This window comes from Apodemus sylvaticus, chromosome 11, assembly GCF_947179515.1.
Source record: "Apodemus sylvaticus chromosome 11, mApoSyl1.1, whole genome shotgun sequence".
In the NCBI taxonomy this organism is placed as follows: domain Eukaryota; kingdom Metazoa; phylum Chordata; class Mammalia; order Rodentia; family Muridae; genus Apodemus; species Apodemus sylvaticus.
This window is the reverse complement of record NC_067482.1, coordinates 73,836,286-73,864,258: the sequence shown is the minus strand read 5'-3', so window position 1 is coordinate 73,864,258 and position 27,973 is coordinate 73,836,286. Positions and strand designations below refer to the sequence as shown.

Here is a 27,973-nt window from a genome sequence, read left to right as displayed (position 1 = left end):
TCTCTGTGGTAGCTACACGGAGGCCTGCTCCCTTCAGAGACTCATCTCCCTGTTTTCCCTGTTGCAGGAAAGAAGACAACACCACCAGGCAGATCACACCGGCAAAGACGAATGTCTGTTCCAGACGACCAATGGAGCAGAGGTGGCCCTGTGATGCATCGTCCTTTCAAGAACTGAGTTACAAACCTCGTCATCACCCCCTCCCCAAGTCATCATGAAGGAATGTTTCTCTCTGCACAAAACCAGTGAGCTCCTCAGAAGCTCCCAGTACTGGTGTGGAGCAATAGTGGGACCCTAGGATCTGGAGTTCCCAGGTTGGATGTGTCCTTGTACAAATGACTTAACTTTTTTGAATGTCTCCTCCTTAGTCTGTTTGGGAGCCTTTCTTCCTAGCTGACAGTCACATATAATGGTGTCATGGCTGGCAAGTCACCCCAGACCTTTAGAATGGTGGCACTTGTTCTGGGATCACCTTGGTGATTGTGGGCTGTCTTCTGCTCACCTCCCTGATATCATTCAGGACTTGCTGCCTCTAAGCACACACAGTACCACTGCTGTCTGTTCTGCATGCAGTGGGGATGAGCCTGGAGGGAAGGTTTTAAGTGACTCTGGAGGTGATCTGAACATCATGGAGGTTCCTCAGGCTCCAGGTTGAATGGAGGGCTCAGCTAGGATGGAAATTGTCTAGGGAGAGCTCCCCATCAACCCAGTGACTGACTCTCAAGGGAAATAAACTCTGCTAAGCACCTCCACCTAGTATGGAGAAGATTCTACAGGACATCCAGGTACTGGACTCTGCTCCTATCCTTCTGGTGATCCTTGTGCTATTTCCAGGCTTCTAAGAGCCCCAGGTCCTCACTTGTATAGTGGATGCATGCTCGTGTTTTCCAGTTCACTGTTAACTGTGACACCTCCCAGGCTGCAGACCCTCCTGGCATCACGGCTCAGTCCCTCCTAGTTATTAGCTCCTATTGGTGGCTTCTGTTGAGGAGCACGGGAAGCTGTGGCTCATGAGAAGGCTCCAGGCAGCCTCTCTGCTTCCAGGATTGTGGGGAGAAGGAGCTGTTTTTCTAGACATTTCTAGCAAGTGTGTCCTCTACCTTCCTCCTAGAGAAAGCATCCCATGCCCACACTTTGTTCCATTTCTATTTTCTTATCAATGGGCTTAGCTTCTATAAGAGGGGGAGATGTTTCCCTTTTAGCCAAGGGTTGATGGGGCTGGCTGGCTCTGGAAGATGGGCATCCAACAGGACCATTTGAGATTTAAGCACCCCTAGAAGAGTTAAGAAAAACAAGAGTCTGCCTGGATAATTCTCCAGAAGCCATCTTCCTAGCCTTGATGCTGTGTTTCCAAGTGAATGATAGGATCTGGGTGGATTCAGCGGGTACATCTTAGGCTTGGGAAGGACCTGGGTCATAGGCAGGTCCCATAACCCGTGTGCTCAAACACAGAATCTAGCATACAACCATGCTACCCTTGGAAGATATGGCCCAAAACACATATTCCTGACTGTGCTTTCAATTAGGCAGAAGGTGCAGAGTGTAAACTTTGTGTCTCAACTGCCTTGAGCATCCAGTTCACTGCACTGAGCACATCCGCACACTCACTGCATTCACTACACACCGTGGCCATCATCTCTCGACTTCAGAGCTCAGATGTCTCCTCAACTTACTATGCTGGGAAGTGGGTCCCAGGGTTATTCCCAGGATCCCCGAGGCTAGTGGGAAATGAACTTGGCACACACCAGTACTCTGTAAATGCTGTTTTCCAGTCAATGAGGACAAATCTGAGGTCTCCCACTCACTTCCCCAGCAAGAGCCAGGAAGTCAGGGGGAGCACCCTGGCTTTGCATAACTTTAAACTTCCCACTGCAGCTTCCCACTATAGGAAGACTCCTGCAAAGTCTTCCCAGTACCCGGAGGAGATCATTAGAAGGCACTCGGCTCTTAGTGTGGGATCAATGAAGCCTGTACTAGGCACGGTGGCACACACCTTTATCTCAGCATTCGAGGAGCAGAGGCAGGTGGATTTCTATGAATTCGAGGTGAATTCCAGGCCAGCCAGGGCTACACAGTGAGACACCGCCTCAACAAACAAACAAACAAACAAACAAAACAAAAGGAAAACAACAAACAAATAAATGTTCTCCAAATATCTCTCCCACAAGGAGGAGGGCACAGGCGACCTCCGGTTGCTTCACTCCAGGACTCACAGGCACTAAATGCCATGGCTCAATGCTCTCCAGATTTTGTTTATTAATTTGACCAATAGCAGTGACTCAGGCTAATCTCTGAGTTCTTGCAGTAGGAGTCCGCTATGGTCAGCCCATCAGTGGCTCCACTGCATGTCCCTTCTGAATAGCCCTTCTTCCTGACTTTGGCTGGCATCTTGTCTTCCTGCACTCAGTCCTAGGTGATCTTCTTGTCCTGGGTTCCATAGGTCTCTCTTCCCACCCAATGCTGCTGCAGCTACTTTCTCCTTTCTAAAGCCTGGACGGAGACTTATGAAGCACCCCGAGCACCGTGTGCCAACTGGAACCCGCGGCCACACATGAGAAAAATCCTTTAAGGTCAGATGCGGACTCAGCAGAGTCTGGCTTCTTCCCCCCTCGGCTTTGGATGAGATGGAACGCAGATGGAAGAGCCTCTTGTCAACTCACATTCTGTGGAAATAGACCAGTTTGATGCTACTTGACTTTCATGTGCAAGCTAGAAGACAGAAACCACCTGGCATAGGAGGGACAAGAAAGATTTCAAGGCAGAGCAGCAAGGCTGCTGTGAGCGGTCGGAAGCTCTCTGACCCTGAAGACACTTGCTCCTCACCTGGCAGCCTGGGTCCTGACACCCTTGCAACAGCATCTGCTGGGAGCACCGGGGAACAGGCTAGGTGGGGAAGCACTTTGCAGACGAGTGCAGTGAAGACATTTTATTTGGGTCATTCCTTTGGTATGCGTTTATGACATACCTACTGTGTGCGCTGTGAACAATATGATCTGTCTGCCTTGAGATGATTTGGAAAACATCCCTGGACAGAGAAGGATTGCCTGTCAGATGGCTGTACTACACATTCGTCAATTATAACTAACAACAGCCAGAGAGTTGGCATGGCAACGTTTCTCCCTGAACTGCGAGGCAGGAAGCTTAAAATAGGTACGCTGGAGGTGTGGCAGCAGCCGAGACAGATAGCTCTGCAGCCTGAAACGGGTGACAAACTCAGAGTACTCATGCCCTTGTCTGTCCCCAGCAGGTCAGGAGTGCAGGGACTGAGAGTGAAGACACGGAAGCATCCACTGTGGGGGCTGGAGAGAGAGTAGGACGCGCCCTAAATACCCTTCCTTCCTGAAGCCCAGACAACTTAAGTGGGACACCCTTGGCCATGGGACCCAGGTGGGACTGCACCTGTTCTGATGTCTCTTGTAGACTGCTGCCAGCAGTGCCACAGTGTATCCTCTTCTGATTGAGGGCGCAGTTCACTTTCTAGTGGGTTTCAATGGGCATGGCATCAATTAGATTCTGAGTTCAAGTCCCTCTTTCTCTAAGGAATTCATGTGCACATGAATGACCCTCCTTGGGAAGTCCAGAGTCCTCTAAGATGGTACTCTATCCCCAGCACCATAAACACTGGGTGTGGTAAAGGCCTGTGATCCTAGCATTCTGGATCGGGGGTGGGGTGGGGGTGGTGCAGACGGAGCAAATGTTCAACATACCTTCAGTTGCACAAGTTTGAGACCAGTCTGGGGTACACAAATCTTGTCTCAAAAGCAAAACAAACAAAACAAGATATGAATTAAGCAAAGCATGCTGACACGTGCCTGTAATCCTCTCACCTAGCATTGGGAGGCAGAGGCAGGAGGATGCAGAGATGAAGTCTAGTCTGGGCTATGGGAAACTGTTTGTCACAACGTTCATGGAGCATTCTGTGGTGAGATTCATCTGTGAGTCTGGTTCATCATCCTTCCCTGCAGAGGCTGGGAGCCCGGCTCTCACACAGGACTGCTCTGTGCTCCCTTGCCTCAGCAGGTGACTGATCATTTCAGGGGTTTCTTCTCCTCTAAGCTTTGAGCTGATTAAAAGAGACTAATGGCTCTTGTTTGTTCCAAGCTGAGATCCTAGGTCTAGAAGATGAAACTTTCCTCCCTCCCTTCTTCCTCACTTCTCTTCCCTCCCTCCCTCCCTCCCTCCCTCCCTCCCTCCCTCCCTCCCTCCCTCCCTCTCTCCCTTCCTCCCTTCCACTCTCCCTCCCACCCTCTCTCTCATTCCTTCCCCCTCTCCCTTCTGTATTTTCTGGGGAGCAGGGAAACAGTGGAACAATCCAATAGAGCACACAGTGGCATCTGGAAACTTAATTCAGGGAAGGACAAGGCTGGAAGGGACTTTGGGCCACTGTCTGAACATAGGTAGTTACATCTCCCAACTGCTTCACCAAAGCATCCCAGCCCAGAGCCACCTTTCTGGGTCTTTTTTTTTTTTTTTTTTTTTTTTTGATGCTCTCATGGCCTTATGTAGTCCAGGCTGATTTTGGACTCCAGATTCCCATGTGCCTGCCTCCCAAGCCTCCCAAGTACTGGGATTTCTGGCATGTGCCACCTGTGGCTTGGAAAGTGAGACCTTTCGATGTCTCGAGTGAGAACAGGGAACTAGACAGTTCTGTCATCTTTCAGACTCTCCTCATGTTCTTCTTGCTCAGACAGTGGGTGCTGGGGTCACCTGAAGACATTGTCCTGGGTGGAGCCTGGGCAGGGATGCTTCTGAGAAACTGAGTGAAGCAGCTGGGTAGATAACTATCCACCTTCAGACAGTGGACCCAAAGTCCCTTCCAGTTCCCATCTTCCAAATATGTCTAGACACAAAACAGTTTTGTAACATGACTGTTGGGACACTCTTAAACCTCAGTGAGCCTTGTGGAACCAGAGCACACAGTGAGAGATGGCCTTCAGTTCCCTGTGACAAGTCCTGACACTGGGACCTTTGCGGCCCCCATCACTGCAGAACTATCTGAGAATCCAGAGGATGAAATATGCCTCTGGCAACTTCCATGCATCCTGAACTCTTCTGGGCTAAATGCACTGCAAGAGGCAAATCTTCCAAATTGTTCAATGAACAGCAGCAGATTCTCCTGCATTGGTGCCAGTGTGTACCTGCTTGGCTTTGATATACTCTGAGGTTTTCTGGTGCCTTATAGAAGGAGATAAGGGAAAACCCTAGAGGGATGCTGACATATAGCTTCCCCATGTAATGGAAGGTTCTAGAAAAAAGGTAATTCATACCTTGGACTTAAAATCATTTGGAATAAGTCAGTACGTGGCGGGGCTGAAGGGCTGGTTTTCTTTGTTTCATCTGACCTTTATTCATGATCTGATATTGGCTGCTCCCCAGTCTACTTTTGCACCATGGAAAGACTGAACCAAGTCTACAAGGATTCAGCTTTCTTCAAAAGAATGATTTTTGACAGTTGTTTCTATGACAATGGGTGGCCGGATGGTATCTTCATATGTTGAGCAAAAGGGAAGAGAAAAATGAATGAGATTGTCAAATATGGTTGGAAACTTGATTTCATTCTGTGTCCTTTTCATTCCTAACTGGTGTGATACAATATAGTGTTCATAAACATGACCTTGGAAGTGATGGGGAAACCAGACAAAGTACATTTTCACTTAGACTCTTCACTGAGGCAAGTACAAGACTAGCAGAGGTGGAAGGGTGAGCAGAGTGCTTACCAGATGCACTCCCTGGGCCTTGAACTTGGCCTGGGCCACCAAGCAGCTGTGTAAACTCCGACTGGCCCTCTCAGCCTCTCCGGGGAGGAGGTGAGGGTTGGTAGAGCAGCCAAAGAACATTGACAGATGTCCCTCCAGGGACTTCTGTCATTCCTCTGAACACAAGCTGCACGCAGACACCACTAGGGAGTCAGAGCACAGGCTCTGAACCAGGGTCTGAAGCTCAGGTTTCCCCAACTGCTTTTCATAGCCAGTGAGGGAAGGGTATAGAAATCACCAGTTGGGGTGTTGCAGAGAGTCCCTGGCCTTCTCAGTCCCCTTGGGGCTAGAACTAGGAATAGAAAGCACAGGACATCTATAAAGCACAACACCGTTTGTCAAATAGTGTACTTTCTAACCAGGTCCCAGGTGCACAATAACCTTACAACCAACTGCTGGAATCTAAAAGGTCTCTCCCGTAGCTGTGTTACCAAACCCAGGGTCAAAATGTTGGCAGGCCCACCATGTCTTCTCCCGGTTAGCCTCTTGGCTTCACACGAGCATGGTCCAGTGACATGCAGACACCTCTCCTGATGGATACTCCACAGCAGGACCCCCACTGAGTGACTGGCAGTGGCTGTCCCTCAGCTGTTGCCCGTAGTGCAGTGGCCACAGTGCTTGGTGTTTGTCAGTCTCCCCCCCCCCCCCCCAGACCTGTGTAACTCAGGCTCACTACCCCACCAGGCTTTCTAATGACAATTCCGTCTTGTGTAAATTAGGATGTTTTCTTGTTACCCAGAAGTATTTTTCTATGTTCGTGAAATGTATACTTTGTGTAATTTTGTATATTAAAACATATGCTTTTTATCACAATTAGAGTTTCCTTTTTTTTTTTTCCTTTTAGTGTTTGGTGATGGGTTTGTTACCACATTTTGGAAGGCCTGGCCTAATGTAAAAAGGCAATGAGTTTAGGATTCTCTTTTTCTGGTTGGGACTAAACTATTTTCTTGTGAATCAAATCTACTCGGTATAAACAACGGGACAATATCCATTGCCACCATGTTAATTTCTTATTGCCATGAGATTGTGGACAAAAGCCAGCCCCTCTGCAGGTATTTATAGACTAAAAGGCCCTCCTGTCTACTTCCTGAGTGTTGAGCTTATGGGTGCGAGACCCCACACTATAGCACTCATGTATTTTCTAGTTCTGGAAGCCAGAGTCTGAAGTGGGTCTCGAGATCAAAGTGTTACCAGAATGCACTTCTTTCTGAGTCCAGAGGAAAATACACCTTTCTGCCCTTCCCTGCATGGAGAGATGCATACTGCCTGCCTTGGCTTGTGGTTCCTCCTGCATCTCCAAGGGCAGCACTGTAGCGTGAACGCTCTCTGCTTCTGGTGTTACATCAACATCGCCTTCTGCCCTTCCTCCTTGTGTTCTTACCTGGATGGTGCTACCCAGATAGTCTAGCTTATTTTCTCCACCTGCTGACTGTTAATTTCAGTGCACCCCCAAATCCCCATTTGGCATGTGGGTTCTTACACAGATCCCAGAGATAGTATGAGTGTCACTAAGAAACTTTCTTGTGGAGCAGGAGAAAGAGCAGGCATTTAATACTCTGACCCTGCGTCTCTGACTGACCTGACGCTGTGTCTCTGGCACACTGCAGGAAGTTCCACACGTTGTCTGAACTTCTCATGTTCACGTGGGCACGTGACTTTGCCTAGAAGACTTATAAAGAACACTGTACAGTTGACAACAAATTGCAACTCCATTTCCTGAAAAAAAAAATTTTTTTTCAAGAGAGGAACTCAGTGTGTAGCTCTGGGTGGCCTGGAACTTGTTGTGTAGACCAGGATGGCCTCAAACTCAGAGACCCACCTGTCTCTGCCTCCTGAGTTCTGGGATTAAGTGTGCATGCTACTAAATCCAACAAAATATCCTTTAGATGAGTTGTAAATTTTTTGTATTTGTTTTGTTTGTCTACATAAAATACTTCTTGGAGTTAGGCTTGTCTCCCCCTCCCCCATTTTTTTTTTTTTTTGTTTGTTTTTTGAGATGGATTTCTCTGTGTAGCCCTGGCTGTCCTGGAACTCACTCTGTAGACCAGGCTGACCTCGAACTCAGAAATCCGCCTGCCTCTGCCTCCCAAAGTGCTGGGATTACAGGTGGGCGCCACCACCGCCCAGCTGGCTTGTCCCCTTTGCCACGCCCTTACATGTCCCTCTCAGCCAGTACCCTAAAAGGCTTCACAGTCGCCCGGGTGAGCTCAAGGTCAGTTCTTTTCAGATTTATGATATAGTTAGATTAGGATAACTTTTTTTTCCCTTGGAGGGCTAAGAGCCACGGCTTTCCACCACAGGATGGACGTGATCCATGGCCCTCCATGCATTTATGGTTGTCTGCCAGCCACTGTTCCTGACTCCCTGCCAGGGCATATATTTTAAGCTCACTTCCTGCCTCTGTTTTCTGCCTCTGCTTCTCTGATTCACTTACCTTCCTGGCTTCCTGGCTTTCCACGTTGTGGAAAGGCCACCGACAAGCTTGACTGGGTATCCCAACCTAGTTCCTCCCTGGAGAACGTGCGTGATGGGTTTACAATGTGGCCTCCTCAGTACAACAGCCTGAAGGTGGAGGTGCCGTGTGGCATGGCTGAAGGGGACAATGATGTGTAGGTAGAGCATCGACCATCACACAGAGAATGAAAAATTTGAGTATCAGATATTCCCCTCTGCAAGGGAGGGAGGAGAGATGACCGTCCAGACTGACTACACGGCGGTGCCCAACGCTGTGTTGGGCGACCACTGCCCAACCCCCATCCCACACTCTTCTGTCTGTACTTCCTTCATTCTTTTCTCTCTCTTCTCCCAAGGGGATCACCTCAGTCAGACATTTGGGGGAGAGCAAGGACAATGGCTAGGATGCAGCCTCAGCAGGAGACTGTGTTTTAACATCCCAACAGTCTCCTTGCCATCTGTGCCTCTAGGCAAAGGATCTAATCTCCCTCAGCCACATTTTCCTAATCTGGAAATGAGACTAAAATAGTACTTTCAAGCTTTTGTGGGCTGGGGTATAGGGGGAGGTACAAAGAATTCCTTTTGGTAGGGTGCCCTAGGCAGGTGGTAAACACTTGGTAAGTGGAAACTGTGATTTTCCTTGCTTCCTCGTGTTGCACCCTCTGGCTTCACAAACTGGCTGGCTCTTTCTCATGAAGGAATGGGATTTTTTCTTTCTTAAAGATTCTTCCTTCCTTCCTTCCTTCCTTCCTTCCTTTCTTTCTTTCTTTCTTTCTTTCTTTCTTTCTTTCTTTCTTTCTTTCTTTCTTTCTTTCTTTCTTTCTTTCTTTCTTTCTCTTTTTCCCTTTGTATGTGTGTGAATTTTTGTGTTTATGTGCACCACAAGCACTCAAGAAAATATGGAGGCCGAAAGGGTGTCATGTCCTTTGGAACTGGAGTCATATGTGAGCTTCCATGTTGGTGCCAGGAGCCAAGACCTGGGTCCTTTACAGGAGCAGTAAGATTTCTTAACTGCCAACTCCTCTCTCCAGACCGCTCATTTCTGCCTTTATTTATTTCATTGCTATTTATGTATTTATCTGTGTAAGGGTATGCGTTTTTTTGTGTGTGTGAATGTATGCATGTGAGCACATGTGCACAGATGCCCGCAGAGGCCAGCGTGGATAGTGTAAGATCTCCTGGGGGTGGCGTTACAGGCTGTTGTGAGCCATCATACGTGGGTGCCGACAACAGACTCCAGGTCTTCTGCAAGGCAGCAGGTGCTTTTAATTGCTACGCCATCTCCCAGGCCTGGGATTTTCTTAAAAAGCAATAAGGTTTCTATCACTATTGGCAAATCTAGAGAGACTGTGTCCCCAAACTATTGACTGTAGCATGGAGTATAAATCTTGACCTTTATTTCTCTGTGCTCACATGCATACATTCACACACACACACATAGCATACCATCACACAGATAAATACATAAATAACAATGAAATAAATAAAGGGAGACATAAATAAATGAAGTCCTGTCTTACTCAGATGTTTGAAGTCACTGGTATTTTTGTTGTTGATACAGGGTCTCACTTTGTTACTCTGACATAAGCTTACCTCCTGAGTGCTAGGATTAAAGGTGTGCGTTACTACACCCAGCTATCTATGTTATATGAATTTAATCACCATCAACCCTTGTGAGGCTCTGGAGTAGGTCCACTGTGGACTTTAGCATCAGCTTTTCTAGCATAGGACATGCTGGGGATTGTATTTCATAGTTTTCAATTAAAGATCGAGGACTGTTGCAGAGCAGTGCAACCTAGGGGCTCTTCTGACTTCAAGAGGAATCACCTGGGTGAACTGAATCTTCAAGGGATGTAGGAACTAGGGGATGGAAAAGCCAGGGTATGGGTGAGGTGGGCGGAAGACCGTGGACCTAGTAGAATAGACACTGAGGACAAGGACTTTATACTTTCCCGTGTGCCCAGGATTAGTTCCTGTCAAGTATAGATAAAGAGAGGAGGAAGGAACTTTCCAACTGCCCACTGACATCGCATGATCATGAGGTCCCAGGCAGACAGGAGCAGCCACATGAAACGGAATGGATGGACAGCTGTTTGCTTCTCCCCCACAGCTGGAGCATCCTGCTTGCAGCACAGACTGGCTTTAATCTCAGAGGAAGCATGGGGTGTCAGCCGATGTCGTAGACCCTATGTGGCAGAGTCCTCTGGTTGTGGCCTCAACAGTCATGTTTACTGTCTGTCTGGGGTTCTCCAAGGTTGGTTACAGAGTTCTCTGACCTTTGGTGGGGTGCTGAAAGGATAGCTCCTTGCCCGGGGAAGCCAACAGAAGGACAGATGCTGAATCAGGCTCCCTACTGTTCCCCAGCAATCCTGATTGCCAGTTTGGACTTGTCTGCCTAGGGGGCTGGCAGCTTGTGAGCCTTCCATCCAGAAAGCACAGCTGAGATTTCTGGGTCCCCAGGGAATCTCATGACCCTCTGCTAGAAAGTCATAAATAAATGAAGGGACTGTGACTGTTGCCTGGCTTCTGAGGGGACCCCAAGTCTCCATACTTCTTCCTGGTTAGAGGAGCCCCAAATCTCCAGGCATTAAGCTCCAGGCATAGTTGGAGTGGGCTGTATTCAGGATGTGGGAACTGCCCACAGATGGAGGCCATTGTCTGGTGATTGCCTGCTGCATGTGTGTCTCTAAAGCGTTTCTGTTTAAGAGGTCTTCCTACTTTCCTCATGACCGGTGGGGATGTGCATGGGTTCCCCGTGAGCAGTCTACAGGTGTGTGTGTGTGTGTGTGTGCACATGCCTTGTAAGGTTGCTTTTGATAGTGGTATGGAAATTCTTCACCCTGAGATGTTGTTAGGATGTGTATCCAGCATGATTGTGGGTCCTTGGTTCCTTTACAAGCGTCTGGGAGTGTAATGCTAACATGACCCTCTTGCTATGGGACAGGGACCTCTGTTCCTGAGTTCTGCAGGCTGCATTCTTGTATCATATCTTTTAGAAAGCTGGCCCTTGAGAATAGGGATTTCATTCTACTCTTATACCAGTCCCCAGCATCTATACTAGTGCCAGATCCTATTAGGCAATCAGTGTAGTAGTGTTGAGTGCGTCAATGGGGAGTTGGATGTGCATCTAAGTTCATTTAATTTTTGTAAGATTTTGGTTGCCCGAGAGGGAGAATCTCTGGTGTGTGCGCGTGTGCGAGTGTGTATCTATGGTGTGTGTGTGTATCTATGGTGTGCCAGCTGTCTGGAGGGAGCTACCTGATTTGGGTATGTACCATGTATAGACATACTGATGTCTGTGAAACCTTCGCATGTGAGGTGAAGCATACCGTGTGTCTGTGTGTGCGTGTGTGGATAAGTGGTGTGCACACACGCACCGCTCCCACCCCGTCTCTGCCCGCGCCCTGCGCTCTTTCTGGAGGCGGAGAGCCGAGTGCGTGGAGGGCACTGCGGCTCGGCCGCCCGCCCTCCGCGCTGCGGCTACCGCACGTCACCATCCTCCCCGCCCCGGCCGCTGTCCCCGCCTCCCCGTCCTTTGTAGCTGGCAGTGGCGCTGGCCCTGGTCACCGTAGCTCCGCCCCGTCCCGCCCAGGCCCCGCCCACCGCGGGCCCCGCCCCGTCCCTGCCTCCCTCCCTCTTTGCCCGACCGCAGTCGCGCTTGGGCCGCGGCGGGCCCGCACCGAGGCGCTCAGCGCGGAGCCAGCGGTGGCGAGAGCTGACCGCCGGAGACAGGGATGGCGGAGCGGCGGCGCGCGTGGAACACGGAGGACGACCTGCCGGTGTACCTGGCGCGGCCAGGCAGTGCGGCGCAGACCCCACGCCAGAAGTACGGCGGCATGTTCGCCGCCGTGGAGGGCGCCTATGAGAACAAGACCATCGACTTCGACGCCTACAGCGTGGGCCGCCGCGGCTCCGCGCGCACACCACGCAGCGCTGGCCGGCCCGACGCCGTGGGCCTGCCGTGCCCCGGTGGCAGCGAGGACACGGCCAGCGACGTGAGCGAGCCCTCGGGCTCTGCTGTCAGCTCGCCAGGCGATCGCGATGACAGACCGCCGGCGTTGCGCATCCGATGTCCTGCGCCCCGCGACCTGCCACTCGGCCGGGACAATGGCCAGGTACCCTCGGGGCACGTGGGCCGGACGTGGGGGGGCGGGGCCCTTGGAGACCCAGGGCTTGGGTGGCGCGAGGGCGAGTGTGGGGGCCCGTTGCCACCAGGTTCTTGGGGACTGCAACGGCCCCTCCCCCACATCATCCTACAAGAGGTTCAGAGAGGTTGCAGGATAGGCCAGGGTTGGCCAGCATAGCCTCAGCAAGCTAAGCCAGGTTCTGAGAGGGGAAGTAAGTTGCTGCAGCTGCCGCTAAGGGACCTGTAAGGTGAATTTAAGCCTCTTTCTCCTTCCGGGGTTCTGTGAAAAGGGGAGCATTCTCTGTCTTCCTCCATCTACGGATTCGCTCACTCACTGAATGTGGAGCTTAGACTGCAGCCGGCTCTGGGAGAGGTTCACGGAATGACTGTTCACACAGCTGCTCCCCGCCCCTCCCTGGGGGACGATGGGCTTAAGGCTTCAGAGGGTGGGCAGTAAGAAATCATCCAGGACACTCCTGGATGTGTAAGTGGGAGGCGAATCTGGGATTTGAACCCTGGCGTAAGGACTCCCCGACTTCTGAAACTGAGGAGAGACACCAGGAAAAGACATGGTCGGGGCTTGGGCCTTATAGTTTTTTTATTTTTTTATTTTTTTGTCTTAAGTTGGAATTTACCAGGGAACACGGATGGTCAGACAGAGAGTCCTGGACAGGGTGGGTGAGGTCAGAGCCACGTGTCTGGGAAACAGAAGTTGGAGCAGCTCTGAGAGCTGTCCCTTGAGCTTTGGGCCGGGCTAGATAGGCAGCCAGGCCCCACCCTCCAGAACTTCCCTGGCTGGGGAGAGCTGTGGACTCATTTTGAGAATTAAGTTCATTCAGGTAGAGAGTGATCAATAAAGGCTTGTGGGGTGTTATCATCTTTCTCGGTTTAATTAATTAATTCGCCCTTTTCGTTAACACTGTGAGAGGTACGAAGAGAACCCAGAGGAAGAGTTTGAACAGGACTGTTATCTGGGCCGGCGTTTTTAAGAAAATGGGCTGGGCTGAGGGCGGTGTTCCTGCCTCGGGTTCCGTCGCCTGCTCTGAACTCTCCATGGTCCTGAATCTGCCGCCTGGGCGCTGGAGGCGGGGGTGAGGAGCAGGGAACTAGCCAGACTCCAGTTCCCTATCTCTTTATTTCTTCCTTGGTAGTCCGACCTCGCGTGGGAAACAGGCTCTCTAGCTCCACCAAAGGCTGCAGGGCTCAGAAACCCAGCCACCACCTGGAACCTGCCGAGATGTTTCACCTTCTTTAAGCTGTCTTCATCTGAGACTCGGGAGTGGCAGCTTGCTCTCCTTTTCCCTCAGAGGGAATACCACGGAGGCGAGTGCTCTTTGTGACTGGCCCAGAGCTGTCCTTCTGGCTTCGCCGCGCTGGTCAGGGTCATTCACACAAGCTTTGTCCTCAGCTCGGCCATGGCTGGCCCGGTAACTGTGCCTTAGCATTTCTGGTTCCTAGTTGCTTCACCTGCTCTGGGTTCTTACCACACGGGTCCCCTCCGTCCTTTCTCCCTGGCTTCTTAGGGACCTGACAAAAGGCTGCGTCTGAGGCCTCTCAAAGCACTCTCTAGAAGGGACTTAGAGCAGAAGAGCTCATGAACCGCTGGATGGAGTAATTTACTTTCTGAAGCCCGCAGGGCATGGGTTTCAGAGGGCTAGGGAATCTAGGGCCAGCCTTAACCACTCCTGCAAAGGGTGCTGGGCCCCTCCCCAGCCCATAAGGCTCTTTCCTGGGAGGGAGGAGGGGTTTCAACAGCGCAGGCGCAACATTTGCGGTTGCCAGAGGCCGATGGCTGTAAAGCTTTGTACCGGCGAAGTCTGCTTGGGAGCAGCAATCTGTTTGGCCAGTAGCGAGCAGGGCTCCTCCCTCAGACTTGCATGTGGCCCAACCCCTCTCTGAAGCTTGCCTGCCCAGAACCCCCTGACTGACCCCAGGGAATGCCCGGGTATTGGAACCTATGATTTATTGGCAAGGAAGGGAATCCAGGAGACAGAAATGTGCTGCTGCCATCCGCAGCTTCCGGTTATTAATGAGAATTTAGGGGCCAGGGCACAGGCAGGACTTAAGGAACCTGCTTCTCGCGGCAGCTAATTTACACTGTTTTATCTCTGCAAATGCTCGATATTTTATCTCTGCAAGCTTCAGTTTCCTATTTGTAAAAGGGGAAAACCATAGACTAGTGCTCCCAGACATAAGCTGTTCTCTCTGAGCCTATAACTCATCTTGGTCTCCTGCGGTGGACTAAGTAACCAGCTTTCTCCATGTGGTGGAAGGCCCCAGAGGGGTCCAGAGGTTTTTCTGTTCCTCACCTCCCTTGGCAACCCGGAAGCGGAGGAGTGGGTCTACCCACAGGGTCCGTGGAGGGATTGTGCAGGCAGGAAATGAGCTCATTGGTAGGGAAATGGCTCGCTCCTGCCTGAGGACAGATGCCCGGCATTTCGAGGCCTGCTGGGGGCTCCCTTCATCTTTTGTCCCCTCTTGAAGTTTGGCAAGCTTTGTCCTGGCTTCCTGCCCACCTGTCCCAGAGCCACATCCTCCCAACCCCCTTCCCGGCTTCGAACACTTAAAATGATAGGCAGGAAAACCGCGTTTCTTCCCTGTCCCCAGGGCTGTAGAGACCTTGGTCCAGCTTTCCAAGCCTTCACTGTCAGGCCATATTGACAGGTCACTGAGATGAGAGAGCGGATGAAGGGTCAGAGCCCATCACCCACGGATTCGCGGCGAGTCCTTTACACTGTTTTGCCTCTGCCTGGGAATGGAAATGGAGAAGGTAAAGAAGCGAAGGCCCTGGAGATGGGCCCTGGGAAAATGAGTTATCCTTAACTGAGGTGGACTATTCAAGAGAATAGCATGAATGAAGACTTGAATGTGGATATGGAAAAGGAGATGGACAAACGGAGATCGTGGAAGGACTGGCCAGAGGGGGTCCTCGAGTGCGATCCTTGAGGGCCAAGGATGCTTCTAGCAGTTAGGGTGGGTGTTGGCTCCTGGCTCACACTTCCTCCCAAGCGCAGGTCACACACACACACACACACACACACACACACACACACACAGAGAGAGAGAGAGAGAGATCAGAGACACCTGTGGCGCTGCCCACGGCTTATGCCCGCGCGTCCGAAGGCTGTTTGTTTCTTCCTTTAAAACACCACTGAAAAGCGTATTCTCCTGGTGGTGAGGGAGGCTCCGGCTTAGGCGAGGGCGCGGGGCGGGGGTCGGGGGCGGAGTAGGGGAATCGGAAGGGAAGCGCTTCCTGGTTCGAGCCGAAAGGGGCGAATCCGGTTCTGCTGCCGCCACCGGGAGGAGCTGTCTGTCTTCAGCGCCCTCCTCTCGCCCTGCCTCTCCCTCCTCCTCCCGCCCTCCTTGCCAAGCCGGGCGGTGCAAGCAGCCGGAGCAGCGGCGGCGGGCCGAGCAGCGGGGAGTGGGCAGCGGTGGGAGCCGAGCTTCTGTCCTTTTTTTCATCCCTCCGGGGCCTTTGTCGCCGCTCCCACGAGTAGCGCCTCCGGGAGAGACCCGGGTAGAGCGCCAGGCAGACGTTAGCTCCAGCGGCCGGGAGGAGGGCTCCAGAGGGGCCATGTCTCATCAGGGGAAGAAGAGCATCCCGCACATCACCGTAAGCGCCCCCACCCTGCCGCAGTGCTTTGTGGCTTGAGGGTGGTCGCCATCAGGGTCCAGACCCGTGGGGGTACATCGGGGACGCCCCCGGAGGCTTCCTGCGTCGCCGCGAGTGGGGCGGGGCCCGTCTCGCCGAGGCCTCCCCCTCCCCCTCTGGGGACAATGAGGGGGAGCCCCGCATGGCAGGGCGGGGCTGGAGTATCCAGTCCCTCTCTCTGCGGGCGTGAAGCCCCCTCCCTCCGCAGGATGTGCCAGGAGGGTGGTGTGTGCTGGGAGGGTGGCGTGGCCGGGAGGATGAGGAGCTGAACAAAAGAGGGAGGGGCGCGGGGCCTCAGTCCCCCTCCCTTGGCCTCACGCTAGGATGGGGAGGGGGTGACGGGCCTAATGCACCTGGCCCCTGCGGCATCCCTGCCTTGCACCTTGCAGCCTTCAGAAGAAGGAAAAGGATGAGGCTTTGCATTCCTCTCTTATTGAGGGGTGGAAGGCCCGGCTTGGAGCTACGCCATGATGGATGCACTGCTCCCATACCTCACTGCAGCTAGGAATAGCCCAATGGTCTCTATAGGAAGCTGCGGCTTCTTAACGGTTAACCGCAGAGGCTGAGCAGCCCGAAGGTGGGGTGCTGGTATGGGCTGAACATCTGAGCTGTGTCTCTGGGTGTGGCCGGAAACAAAGGAGGCCGGGTCTCTAAGCTTTGTCTAGGCGGGGGAACTAAGGGTGATGAGGTCAGACACTGCATCCTCCACCGAGTTCCTGCCTGGTGTTAGAACCAGCAAACAGTTGCCCAGAGATGGCAGCTCAGAGACTGGAATGCCAACGCTGGAGCATCCAGGTCTGGCAGGCGGGATTCCCAGAGCTGATATTCCCCTGGGTGACTCCTGAGGTTGGAGGGTGGAGACTTAGCTTGTGGAGTTCAGGGTCAGGGACTGTCCCAGGGCCTCTCCAGGGTTAGTGGTGGGTGCTGACTTTCCCTAAGTACACACCCAGTGTGACACCCTGCTAGTTTTATGGCCCTGGGGAGGTCTTCTCAGGGAAGCACTGTCAGGAAGCAGGGGAAGATTGGCAAGTGGGCTGTGAGTATGGTTGAGAAAACGGTGGGGAGAGGAGTCCTGGTTCCACACCTCTGTTTTGCACTGGCCGGCTTTGACCCCTTCCTAACTGAATTTCAGCTCTGGCCAGCAGATCTCTGCTGAGCTCCCACCCATAGATGTGCGTAGGCATGGAGACTGAACCATATCTATCCGGTTTGCAAACCCTGTAAGTAGGAAATGCCTTGGAGAGACTGTGGTGTCCATTTGCCAGACAATGAAGGAAGAAAGCCTGGTATTCATTTGAACAGGTCCCTGCTGGAGAGGGCTAACCATGGGCCCCTGTCAGAAGAACGGAGGCAGGTGATAAGGTGGGGCTGATGCAGGGACCGATGAATCAATAGCTTGTGATCATTCTGGGTGGTGTGCTCCTGGAGGATCTGAGCTTCAGGGCACTGGTGTCTCAGGGTGAAATTCAACAGATGGCTGCTAGGCAGGTCTCTGGGAAGAGTTCCTTTGGAGCTGGTCCTATGGCTCTCAGTCCAGAGCCATCCTGCTGTGACCTTCTGCAGTGGAGATGAAGGGCTCAGCCTTTACACCAGATGGCTGTGAATATGTGTCCTGCTACGGTGGCAATCGAGCCTCACTGCTTTGATATCCATACCAGATTCCATTTCACTCCTTCAACCAGACTCATGAACAGCCTGGCCATCCAGGCAGAGCTGTTAGTGTGTTGGCACATTTGGCCTGAGAAAGGCATGGTCTATCTGCCGCTTGAATCCTATGTGCAAAGCAGGCAATCAACCTGTAGGACAATTGCAGAGATGTTCCAGCAGCCTCAGCGGTAGTTCCAACGAGCATGAGGAGGAGGGATGCAGAAAGGCCATCTCGTGTGCAGAACCAGGCTCCCGAGAGACACTTGTTTCCTTGGTGCACCCTGCTTATCCCAATCAGAAAAAATTGTGGTTTTAAGGGGAAATAGCAAGGCTGGGTGTGAACGGCTTTACCTTGTAAGACCTTCCTTATGCCTGAAGACCTTTTGCTAATGGTGCATAGACTGTGATGAGGATCAGGTTTCCGTTTTTAAAACACCACAGTCCTTACCTGTTCCCCAGCAGTCACTGGGTAACTTTGTAAAATGTACCTGGCCTCTGTTGAACACAGGGAGGTTGGGAAGGAGATTGCCTTAGCTCCTGTAGTTAGCAATAATTCACAGCTACTTCATAAATGGTGGTGGGCATAGTAAAGGGGAGAGCAGGGGTCTGCAGGCAACACCAGCAGGTATATAGAGGACAGGGGTCAAACAAGATGGCTTAGGGGGAGAGAGAAGGAAAGCCAGCATTGTGGATCCCTACCTCCTGCTGCTGCCAGGTGGCTTCTCTGCACACTGAGAGCAAACCTTGGGAAAATCAAAGGGTCTTTAAACAGCCTGAGGAGAGGCCCGAGATGCAGGCCACAGCAGCAGAGAGTGCAGCTGCAGTTCCAGGTCCCTCCTGCAGGGTGCTGGATCACTTCATGAGCCCCTGAATCTTTGTTATGGGGAGAGATCCACACAGATGAAGATCTAGGCTCCAGTAGGGAATTCAGAGTTGTGTACCAGAGCACACAGGGGGCACCCAGCCCAGGTACCTTAGGGACAGACATGGGGATGGAACTAGGAAAAAACGCTCTAAGCCAGTTGGCTGTGATATGGAGTCATTTCTTCTTTAAAGCATCTGAAACCTTCCTGAGGTGATGGGCAGGCTGGCCTGATGGAGAAGGAAGGTGGGAAATACGCACTTAGTCTCTGTCTCTAGGGTCTGTTTAGAATATTGATGAAGCTCTCCCAAGGGTGGATTTTTCTGTAAGGAATAGCACAGATGGGGGTTAACATAGCTGAAACTGTTTACAGATACCCACTGTGTTTAGCAAGTAGAGTGTCCTGGGTGTGGCTCTCAGCAAACAAAGGCACAGGGCTCCCTGGCCCTGCAGAAGCTCTTGGTCCCCAGAAGAGCCACAGAAAAGGGGATGCTTGTTCAGCTGCATGCATTGGGGAGCCGGGGAACTTGCTATTGAGCCTCTGATTATTATTAACAATGGGACTCACAGCCCTTGCTGTAGTCTACCTGACTCTTGTTATCCCCCACATGGATCTTATACTATGGGAAGAGGGTCACTGACGTGTGTTATCTGTCAATCAGCATTGCTTCCCAAAGAGGAAACTGAGGTTCCTGCATTGGGCTATGGAGGAAAAAAAAATCCATGTTCCAATCCACATTCAAGCAGGCAGAATGAATGGACTGTTTTGTTTGCTGAGAAAATCACTAGGCAGATGTGTTGGTGTGTGTGCTTGTGCATATGAGTATATGGTGGTGTGCAAGTGAATGTGTGTGTGTGTCTTTAGTCAAACAATAAGGATGGGGAGAAACTTATACTGGGTTGGAGTTGTGACTTTAATTTTTATAGAACATATGGGGGGGAAATAAAAAAGAGAAGCCTTCTCCCTACCACCCTCCATCTCACACACATATACTAAAAACTAACCAAACAACCAACCAACCAACCAGCCAGCCAGCCAGCCAGCCAGCCAACCAACCAACCAACCAACCAACCAACTAACCAACCAAACAAACAAATAACCAACCAACCAACTAACCAACCAACCAACCAACCAACCAACCAAACAAACAAACAAACAACTAACCAACCAACCAACCAACCAACCAACCAACCAACCAACCAACCAACTAACCAACCAACCAACCAACCAAACCAGCAATCCTGTGAAGCATTTGTCAGGCTATCCCAAATCACTTAGAGTAGATGCTCATTTATTCCCTGAGCAGTCTTTATACAAAAGATTCAGACAGTTGCACAATTTGGCAAATGGGCTGAAAGTTACACCTCAGTACCGGGGATCCAGGAGACACAGAGGACAGCACACCAGGGCCACTGTGGAACTGACCTAAGCCTCTGCCATTCAGGACAGAGACAGAAACCCTCACTAATGTCAGCTTCATGGGCAGGGACATGTGAGCCAAGGTCTAAGGAAAAAAGTATTTTTATTACAAACAAATTCCTAAGGAGAGTTTCAGAAAGGACCCAAAAGTGACAGGGCAGTGTCATAGGACAGTGACACCGTCATCTTTGAATGCTCATAAATAATTTTTAAATTTTAAAATAAATAAATAATTTTTTAAAATAATTTTTTTTTTAATTTTGAGGCAGGATCTCACTCTGCAGCCTAGGCTAGTCTGTAGCTCAGGCTGGCCTCTACTAGTGACACTCTTGTTGATGTTTTCCAAGTGCTTGAACCACCATGCCTTCTAACAATTATTTCATGTGCTTATTACAAAGCAGACTCAGCCAAAACTCAACTCGTGGGAAACATTCAATGTCATGCTCTCAAGAGTACCTGGCACATAGCAAATGTCTAACACAGTGGTTCTCAACCTTCCTAATGCCGTGACCCTTTAATACAGTTCCTCGTGCTGTGGTGACCTCTAGCCATAAAGTTATTTTCGTTGCTATTTTTTAATTGTAATTTTGCTACTGTTATGAATCATAATGTACACAACTGTGCTACCCCTACCTCGCAAGGGGTTGCGAGCCACAGGTTGAGAACTGCTGGTAACATACTTAGCTTCTTTCTCCATACTCATGAACTCTGAGGAAATGGAAATTTGACTCACCTTAGTGTTCACATGGTGACTGCGCAGGATACCTTACCATCGGTGCTTGACAACAGTGCACACACCTGAAGTAAGGACAGGTAGGAGCAGAACCTGCCAGAGGAACTTAAGACAAAGACCTGGCCAGAAGCAACAGGAGACTTCTAGGGTTTCACAGTGGCATAAGCAAGAAGTCGGAACAGCATAGGTGAGGTCTGGGTTGAAAGGAAGGGGGAATTGTACACAGCCGAATCCAATGGGCCTGAGAGAAATCTGAATGGCTGGGTAGCTGGTGATGCTTCAGGGCTGCAGAAGTCGGGGTGCGCCCGAGGTAATAGAAATGACACGGCTTCTAAGATTGGCAGAGACTCTAAGGAGGTGTCTGATCTTGGGCACATCACTTCCTCCTCTTAGATCTTGAGTTCTTTTCCTTACTGTGAAATAGATGAGGTAGTTGGGGTTCAGTGTCGCAGGGCATTCTGACACGCTGTGGGTCATGGGAAGGAGCCAGAAGCCTGTGTGAAATGGGGGAATGCTGTGTTGGAAGAAGCAGTGATGTTACAGGTTTGACTCCTGGAGCTCACAGTCTCTCCACTCGTCGACCTTTCTCTATGGCCACTTGAGTGAAATGAGACAACAGCCAACCCCCCATCACTAATGAGAGAAACTTGAAGGATGCTGAGAATATTTTCTGCACGGAGTAAATACCGCATGGGTTAGCCATCAGCAAGGCCATTGCGGGACAGTATACAGATCAGCTTTGTGCAGTAGCGCAGGACCCTGAGATCTCTCGCTCATGCCTCAAGCTGTGACCTTGCCCCCTGCTGCTGCTGCTAAAAGGAGCATCTGCCCCACTCATCTCTTCACTTTGAGACCTGGTCTGAAAGAGGAACAGAACATGCAGAAGGACAGTCTAAAAGGGCTTTAGGAACTTCTGTTCCATCATGGCCTATCTCATATTTAAAGTCATGTATAAACCCAAAGTCAGTATAAACCTGGAGTCCGTTTCCTGGAGGTCACTAGAGGGTTACACAGGCCAGTTCTGGTGTCGGAAGAGATGCTTGTAGTCGTGTGTTGAAACTGATGCTGAGCTCGGTATGGAAATGTAAGAGTCATGGAGAGGAGATGCTGGTTTTAGGTGGGGTTTGCTCCGAGGGTGGTTAACAGCACAGGTTGGAATGAAGGTGGGAGGCATAGGTCAGGTAGAGAGGGAACTGTGTGGAGGTGTGGAAGAGACAGTGTAGAAAGGAAAAGGTAAACTGTTCCAGCTGAGGCTGTTCTCAGCCTGTGGGAACAGAGTGGTGTGCTGGAATCATCTCTAGCTGGACTACAGGTCAGGGACAGGGTTTGCAGACTGTTTTAACAACATCTGTCTGCAGAGCCCTGAGCGCTCACAGGTGCTGAGTACAGCCCGGTTTCCTGCTGTGAGCAAAAATGAGGCATCTGGTGCTGACAAGACAAAGAAGCCTCAGAGACCATCCCCCTCCAGGGAGAACTAGGTCAGGGCAGTGACAGTGGGGTGGGGTGGATAGGAAAGCTATGCGATCAGGGCTGCTAAGGGCCAACAGGAGACAAGGAAACATGGCTGCCCGCCTATTGATTATTGGTTTTTAAACCCTCTAGGGATGCTGCTAGGTTTTAGATTATTTTACTATGTTTTCTCGTTAGAGAGACTGAGAATCATTTCTCTGGATAGATATACTGTCTAAATCCCAAATTTTGCTCTGAGCAAATGTGACTGGGAATGGGTGCTGGTATATTCATGAACTGGTGTGGGAGCTGGCATACTTGACATGGAACGTGACTCAACAAACACGAGTTGGGCTGAGGAGGTGGCTCAGTGTGTAAAATGCTCGCCACACAAGCCCGAGGATCTGAGTCTGTACCCCTAACACCCGTGAAAAAGCTAGATGTGGTGGCACTCTAGGAGTTACTCTAGGTGGTATCTATCTGTGACTCCAGCTCTGGGGCTTGCGTGGGGTACCAGGTGGTGAGACAGGCAGATCTCCAGAGCTCACTAGCCAGAGCCTAACCAAATCCATGAGCTACAGGTTCAATGAGAGATCCTGTCTCAAATAATAAGGTGGAGAGCCGTTGAGGAAGACATCCCCCGTCAGCATCTGACTCTCCACACACGTTATCTGATGGATACGTGCACACATCCATATGAAAGGAGCACATTGGTGCTGGGCTGTGTGAAGCTCCCAGTCCTATAGACTTTACTCAGCCCTCTGCTGCAGGAGCCCAGAGTGCTCTCCTAGATCAGGTTCACCCTAGCACTCTGCCTTTGTCAGCAAAATCTCTATTTTCTAAGGAGCACCCTTCTTCCCAGGGTGGGGAGCTGTGAGCTCTTTGGTTAGTTTCTCAACGTCCATATGTTCCACTTTACCATAAGAACACGGAAGACTGGGAGAGCCTCCCCGTCTCAGCTTCTCGTCGAGAGCACTCCACATTTGCCCATTCATCCAAGGGATTCTGCTGCGTGGGTGGGTAGGGGAGTCCACACAGTGAGCCTTGTTTCTTGGCTGAGAGAGCGGTTAGCTGCGCCGGTTCTCCCTCGAACCCTGTCTGTGGACTTAGCTCTGAGCTAGTTTGCGTCATGAAGGTAGAGAGAGTGGCATGGAGGGCTTTAGGAATGAGGGCTCTTCTAGAGTGCAGCCTGGGCAGTGGGGAGAGGGCAGATCTGCTTTTCCAATGGCTTTAACAATGGAGAGCATGCCCTCAAGAACTGTTCCCAGCCAAGTGGAGACACAGTATGTGTGCCTTTCCTCTCAGGGGCTTGACTCAGTGATGACCCGGTGTCAGAACAGGGTCAGTTCTGAGGTGGACTCTGGGTCTGATACAGAACCACACAGAGCAGACAGGTGGCTACTTGAAGAACGAGGTATCTATCCTCAGACCTGGGTGGTATGCACGCATGTGCAGACATGAATGTTGTTGGAGACTGAACCCAGAGTGTTGTGTAGGCTAAGCAAGGACTCTACCACCAAGTTAGATCTTTAGTAGAAATGTGCTTTTTGTCATAACAGACCCTGAAGGCTCAAGCCCTACATTCTACACAAATATTTGAATTCTGTAACCTCTAAGTTGAAGGGAACCTTATAAATGTGGGGAGGTTTTCCATGTTTGTGTAGGAAAATGCCAACATGATTTATTCTCCTAGCTTGCTCAGGAATTCAAAATCCCTTCTAGAATCTTTACAGAGAGTTACAGGAGGTCGCACTTCACAGGGCAGCTGGGCTTGCTCTGGGATAGCTATGCTTGGGGGGGCAGTGTTTCTTTTTGTGAAGTGCCCATGTTTGGCTTGAGAAATGACCCACTCACTCCTCTGCCTTGCTCCTCTCAGAGACTGTTGCCTTCTCAAACCACCCCAGTTTATTCTTTGTGTGGAGGACAGCATCGTGTTTGGCTTCTCTTCCTTTCCGCCCCAGCTTGCTTTCCGTCGCTGTGATAAACACTCTAACCAAAATTTTCTTCCCAATTTAGAGAAGAAAAGGGTTGGTTTGGCTTACACTTCCAAGTTATAGTCCATCACTGAAGGAAGTCAGGGCAGGAACCAAAGCAGTGAATCAAAGGCTGGTTTGGTTGCTTCTCTATGCAGTGTTACCTCTAACCAGGGAACTCACAGGCAAGGAAATACAACAGAAATCATGGAGGAACATTGCATGCAGGCCCCAGATCAGCTTGTTTCCTTTCTACTGCACCAGAAATCTGCCCAGGGAATGGTACCGCCCGCAGTGGGCTGGGCCCTTCCATATCAGTAGACATTCAAGAAAATTCTCCACATGCCTATCTACAGGTCTATCTTATCTGGACAATCCCTTCATTGAGGATTGAGAGTCTTCTTTCAGATGATTATAGAATGTACCAAATTGACAGTTAAAGCTACAGCATTCCCTCCCCCACTCTTTTTTTTTTTTTTAAACTGAGCTTTATTTCTGGGTATATAGAGCAATAAGAATTCAAAATAAAACTTAAAGGATCTAACACTGCGTTTTAAATTTAAAAGAAAAAAACAAGGAAAATTCTTCCTACATCTCCAGATGCTTCAGTGCAGATGTATAGCCCCAAATCTTGGCTCTCCTAGGCTGGTGTTCAGTGTGTGGGCAAGCACCGGGCTTCTAGATCTTATCCTGGTGATCCCACATGTGTGGATCTCTGGATAAGGTTGGAACTCTGACTGCTTTTATTTACAGAGGAGGGGTGCGGCCTGCAGAAGCAATGTGTGTGTGGGGTAAACCGTGGTCTCAGCACCAAATAAAGGATCCCTATCTTAGGGAATAGGGCAGATAAAGCTACAGATGGAGCGCCTTGGATGTGCTAGCCAAAGGAGCAGACACCTCACACTAGGGAGGACTCCCTGTGGTGCTGGAGTCAGGCAACTGGGATGAAGATGGGGAGGCTGGGATGTGTGGGCTGAGTGGACCTGGCAAGTGGCCCATCCTTCAGAGATGGCCCAGGGAGAGGCACAAGTGGTGATAATAGGTAAATATGGTGTGTCTTGGCAACAAAAGGGTAGGTCAGACATGGAGAAGCCTGCTTCTTTCTGTGTGAGGAGACACTGCCGAAAGGTTGTGAAGAGGGGTGAGACAGTTGGGTTTGTGCTTCAGAAAGTCACTCTGGCTGTCATGTGGTGGAAACAAGAGAGGCAGCAGGGAGACAGATGTAAGGGCAAACCCAGGACAGGCACGTCAATTATCTGTGGGGACCTTTCTCAAGTGGATAGCGCCAGGGTCCCGGTTTACCATAGCTTGTCACATTGGAAGAAGCTTCATCTGCAGTGCATTGTGTTGGACACGATCTCACAGGTGGTAACAAGGGAACTGGGGCTAACAGAAAGTGGTGACTCCATGAAGCCATGCCCTTCTTTGTGGATTGGCCTAGTTAGTGTGGAGACGGACTGGATACAAGAAGGAGCTGTGTGCACCTCTGGCTCATCGTGCTCCCCTGCCTTTCTGTTTCTGCCTTGGATGATAACACAGAGATCCTGTCACAGGGTTGGCCTCACACTCTTGGGCTCTCTAGTCTCCACAGTCACGAGCAAAATCAACTTTAACTGCTTAATGAGCCACCAGTCTCAGGTGTTCTGTGACAAAAGGTAAGACAGATGAAGAAAGGATATGAGAGGTTGAAGGATCTGAAGTTGAAAACACACACATGTTAGCATGATCCAGCTCTCCACGGAAGGACTCTAGTCAGATGCATTGCCATGTGTTACCCACAGGTGAGCCTATGTTAGTTGTGTCATGCGTGGGTAATGAAGCACAGTTAGACACACACACGTGACAGGGTCAGGGTGGCTGGACTCTGCATGGTGTCCTTAGAAGATGGGCATGTTCTCTAGTAGCATGCATGTTCAGTGGTATAATGAGGACAGGAGGCACTGTCAGTTCTTAGCAAGATAAGGCTCTATGCATAATGTCTGACTCCCAGAGAAAGCATCCTTCATAATGGCCAATGCTTTTTAATGTGCCTTACCTTCTTGGACCACATTCCCAGCAGGGATTAAGCTGAAGCATGGGATGAGGTGACCTTGGAAATGACACAACAGATGTGGAGGGTCTATTATTGCTCAACCCATTGGATGGAGTGGGGCAGAGCCCACGCGCCATCATTGGGAACAGTGAAGATACCCTTACTCATAGTTGACCCCCAGGAGTCAGAGGAAGTCACAGTATAGGTGCTGAAGAGAACAAGGGTCAAAGTCTGGCACCATCTCTTAGATGTGTGATGTGAGTAAACTGCCTGACTTCTCTGAGTTTCCACATTTGTAGCAATGAAGCTTGCTTCCTACGGGAATTTAAAAATTAAAAGTGAATATGGAGACCCATGTCTTTTTGGAAACAGCAGGAAAGACCTGCCCACTGGGGTTACTGGAGAATGCAGAATATTTTACAGTCAGATATTCTGTCACTTGAGAGTGTTTCCTGAACACTGACCAGAAGGCCTGAGATTCTGCTGTTACAAGTTGCCGTGGAAACAGGCCTGAACCCTATTCCTTGGGGCTCACCCATATTTCTGATTCAAGAAGGAAACGCCATCCTGCTTCCATCCAGGCAAAGGAAGGGTAGATGGGTGTTAATTAGACGAAGTTCCACACCGGTCTGCACTCCCAGGATCTTTCCTGACTATGGATGGGTAGGCTGCCACAAAGATGGTTTTGTGTGACTGAATAAACAGATTTATGTAGCTGTGTAGTAGCACTTGCTGCTGCCAGGCACCCTGGTGGGAGTACGGAGGGGCTGAGGCTGTGGCTACTGAGAAGACAACCCCATTGTGTCAGTGTGAAGTGTTTGGGTTGTTCAGCTCGCAGCCGGCATGTGGGTTGGTTCGCTGTGGCATTGTTCTGTACTGCTGCATAGCCAACGTGCCCACACTCTTCCGTTCACAGAAGTGACTGACTATTCACTTGCCGCATCAAGGGTCATGAGTGCTCAGCTAGATTTCCTCTGGGATACAGTCTGGATCAGGTTTGTTCCTCCTAGCATCTCATTTTGAGTCACAAACCACTTACTTGGGTCTTGTCACTAGACTAAAGAGGGCTGTCCTGAACCACCTGCCTCTGAAAGCCCGGCTTGGCTCATGCATAAAGTCTCTCCTCTTACTGGTCAAACCTATTCTCAAGGCTGGTCTGTGGCCATTGGGGCTGCCGTGTTCCCATCATGAAGCATGACCAAGGTTGGGGAAAATCAAAACCTGTTGCAGAGAGTTGACATCCAGAGATCTAGGTTTTTTTTTTTTTTTTTTTTTTTTTTTTTTTTTTTTTTTTAGCGAGGTCATTTGTTATATCTGGACAACATTGCTAAAAGCACATGGGTTGATTTTTTTTTTTTTTTAACTAGCTCACCACAGAGTGGTTTGGAGGCCATATAGACCTGGTCTTGGTGCTATGATATGGTCTTGGTCTCTGTCTCTCTGTCTCCATCTCTCTATTTCTGTGATTGAATAAGTGAGCACCTATATACCCTATTGAATTTTTGAGTTTAGAACATGACCCTTGTTCACTGGAAGAGTTTGGAGAGTTTATAGCTTTGTAATCCCAGCATCAACTTCCCCCTATTCATAAGAGAAATCATTTCTGCTTGTGTTCATTTCCTGACATGTGTATTCCCTCCAAGATGGGGCCTCCCTGGTTTCTGTGAGGCTCATTTGCATGCTCTTCCTGTGAAAAGGAAGCCCTGCTTCTGGGAGTGACTGCTCAGTTACCTTGATCTTCCTTTTCCTGTCTTCCCTGCTTGTGAATCCTGGAATCTGTGACCCAAGGACCAGTGGTGACACTCAGTCATTGACATCAGGGGGTCATTTCAGCACAAGCTGAGTGCCAGAAGGGATAGAACATGCGCC

The 27,973-nt window shown here is 50.4% G+C and overlaps 2 protein-coding genes across 3 annotated transcripts in view; both read left to right on the top strand.

Moving 5' to 3' along the window:
- C11H4orf50 (chromosome 11 C4orf50 homolog) overlaps window positions 1-4,173 on the top strand; it is an 87,207-nt gene extending 83,034 nt beyond the window's left edge. The window contains exon 12 of the mRNA XM_052199788.1: window positions 68-4,173. Coding sequence (XP_052055748.1) covers window positions 68-154 — 87 coding nt within the window. The 3' untranslated portion in view covers window positions 155-4,173. The remainder of the gene's footprint in view (window positions 1-67) is intronic.
- A 7,771-nt stretch (window positions 4,174-11,944) lies between these two features.
- Crmp1 (collapsin response mediator protein 1) overlaps window positions 11,945-27,973 on the top strand; it is a 49,808-nt gene continuing 33,779 nt past the window's right edge. The window contains exon 1 of one of the 2 annotated variants that reach the window (XM_052199284.1): window positions 11,945-12,325. In XM_052199284.1, the coding sequence (XP_052055244.1) occupies window positions 11,945-12,325 (381 nt within the window). Of the gene's footprint in view, window positions 12,326-15,680; window positions 15,950-27,973 lie in introns of those variants that run through there. The other variant, XM_052199285.1, reaches the window with a different exon arrangement.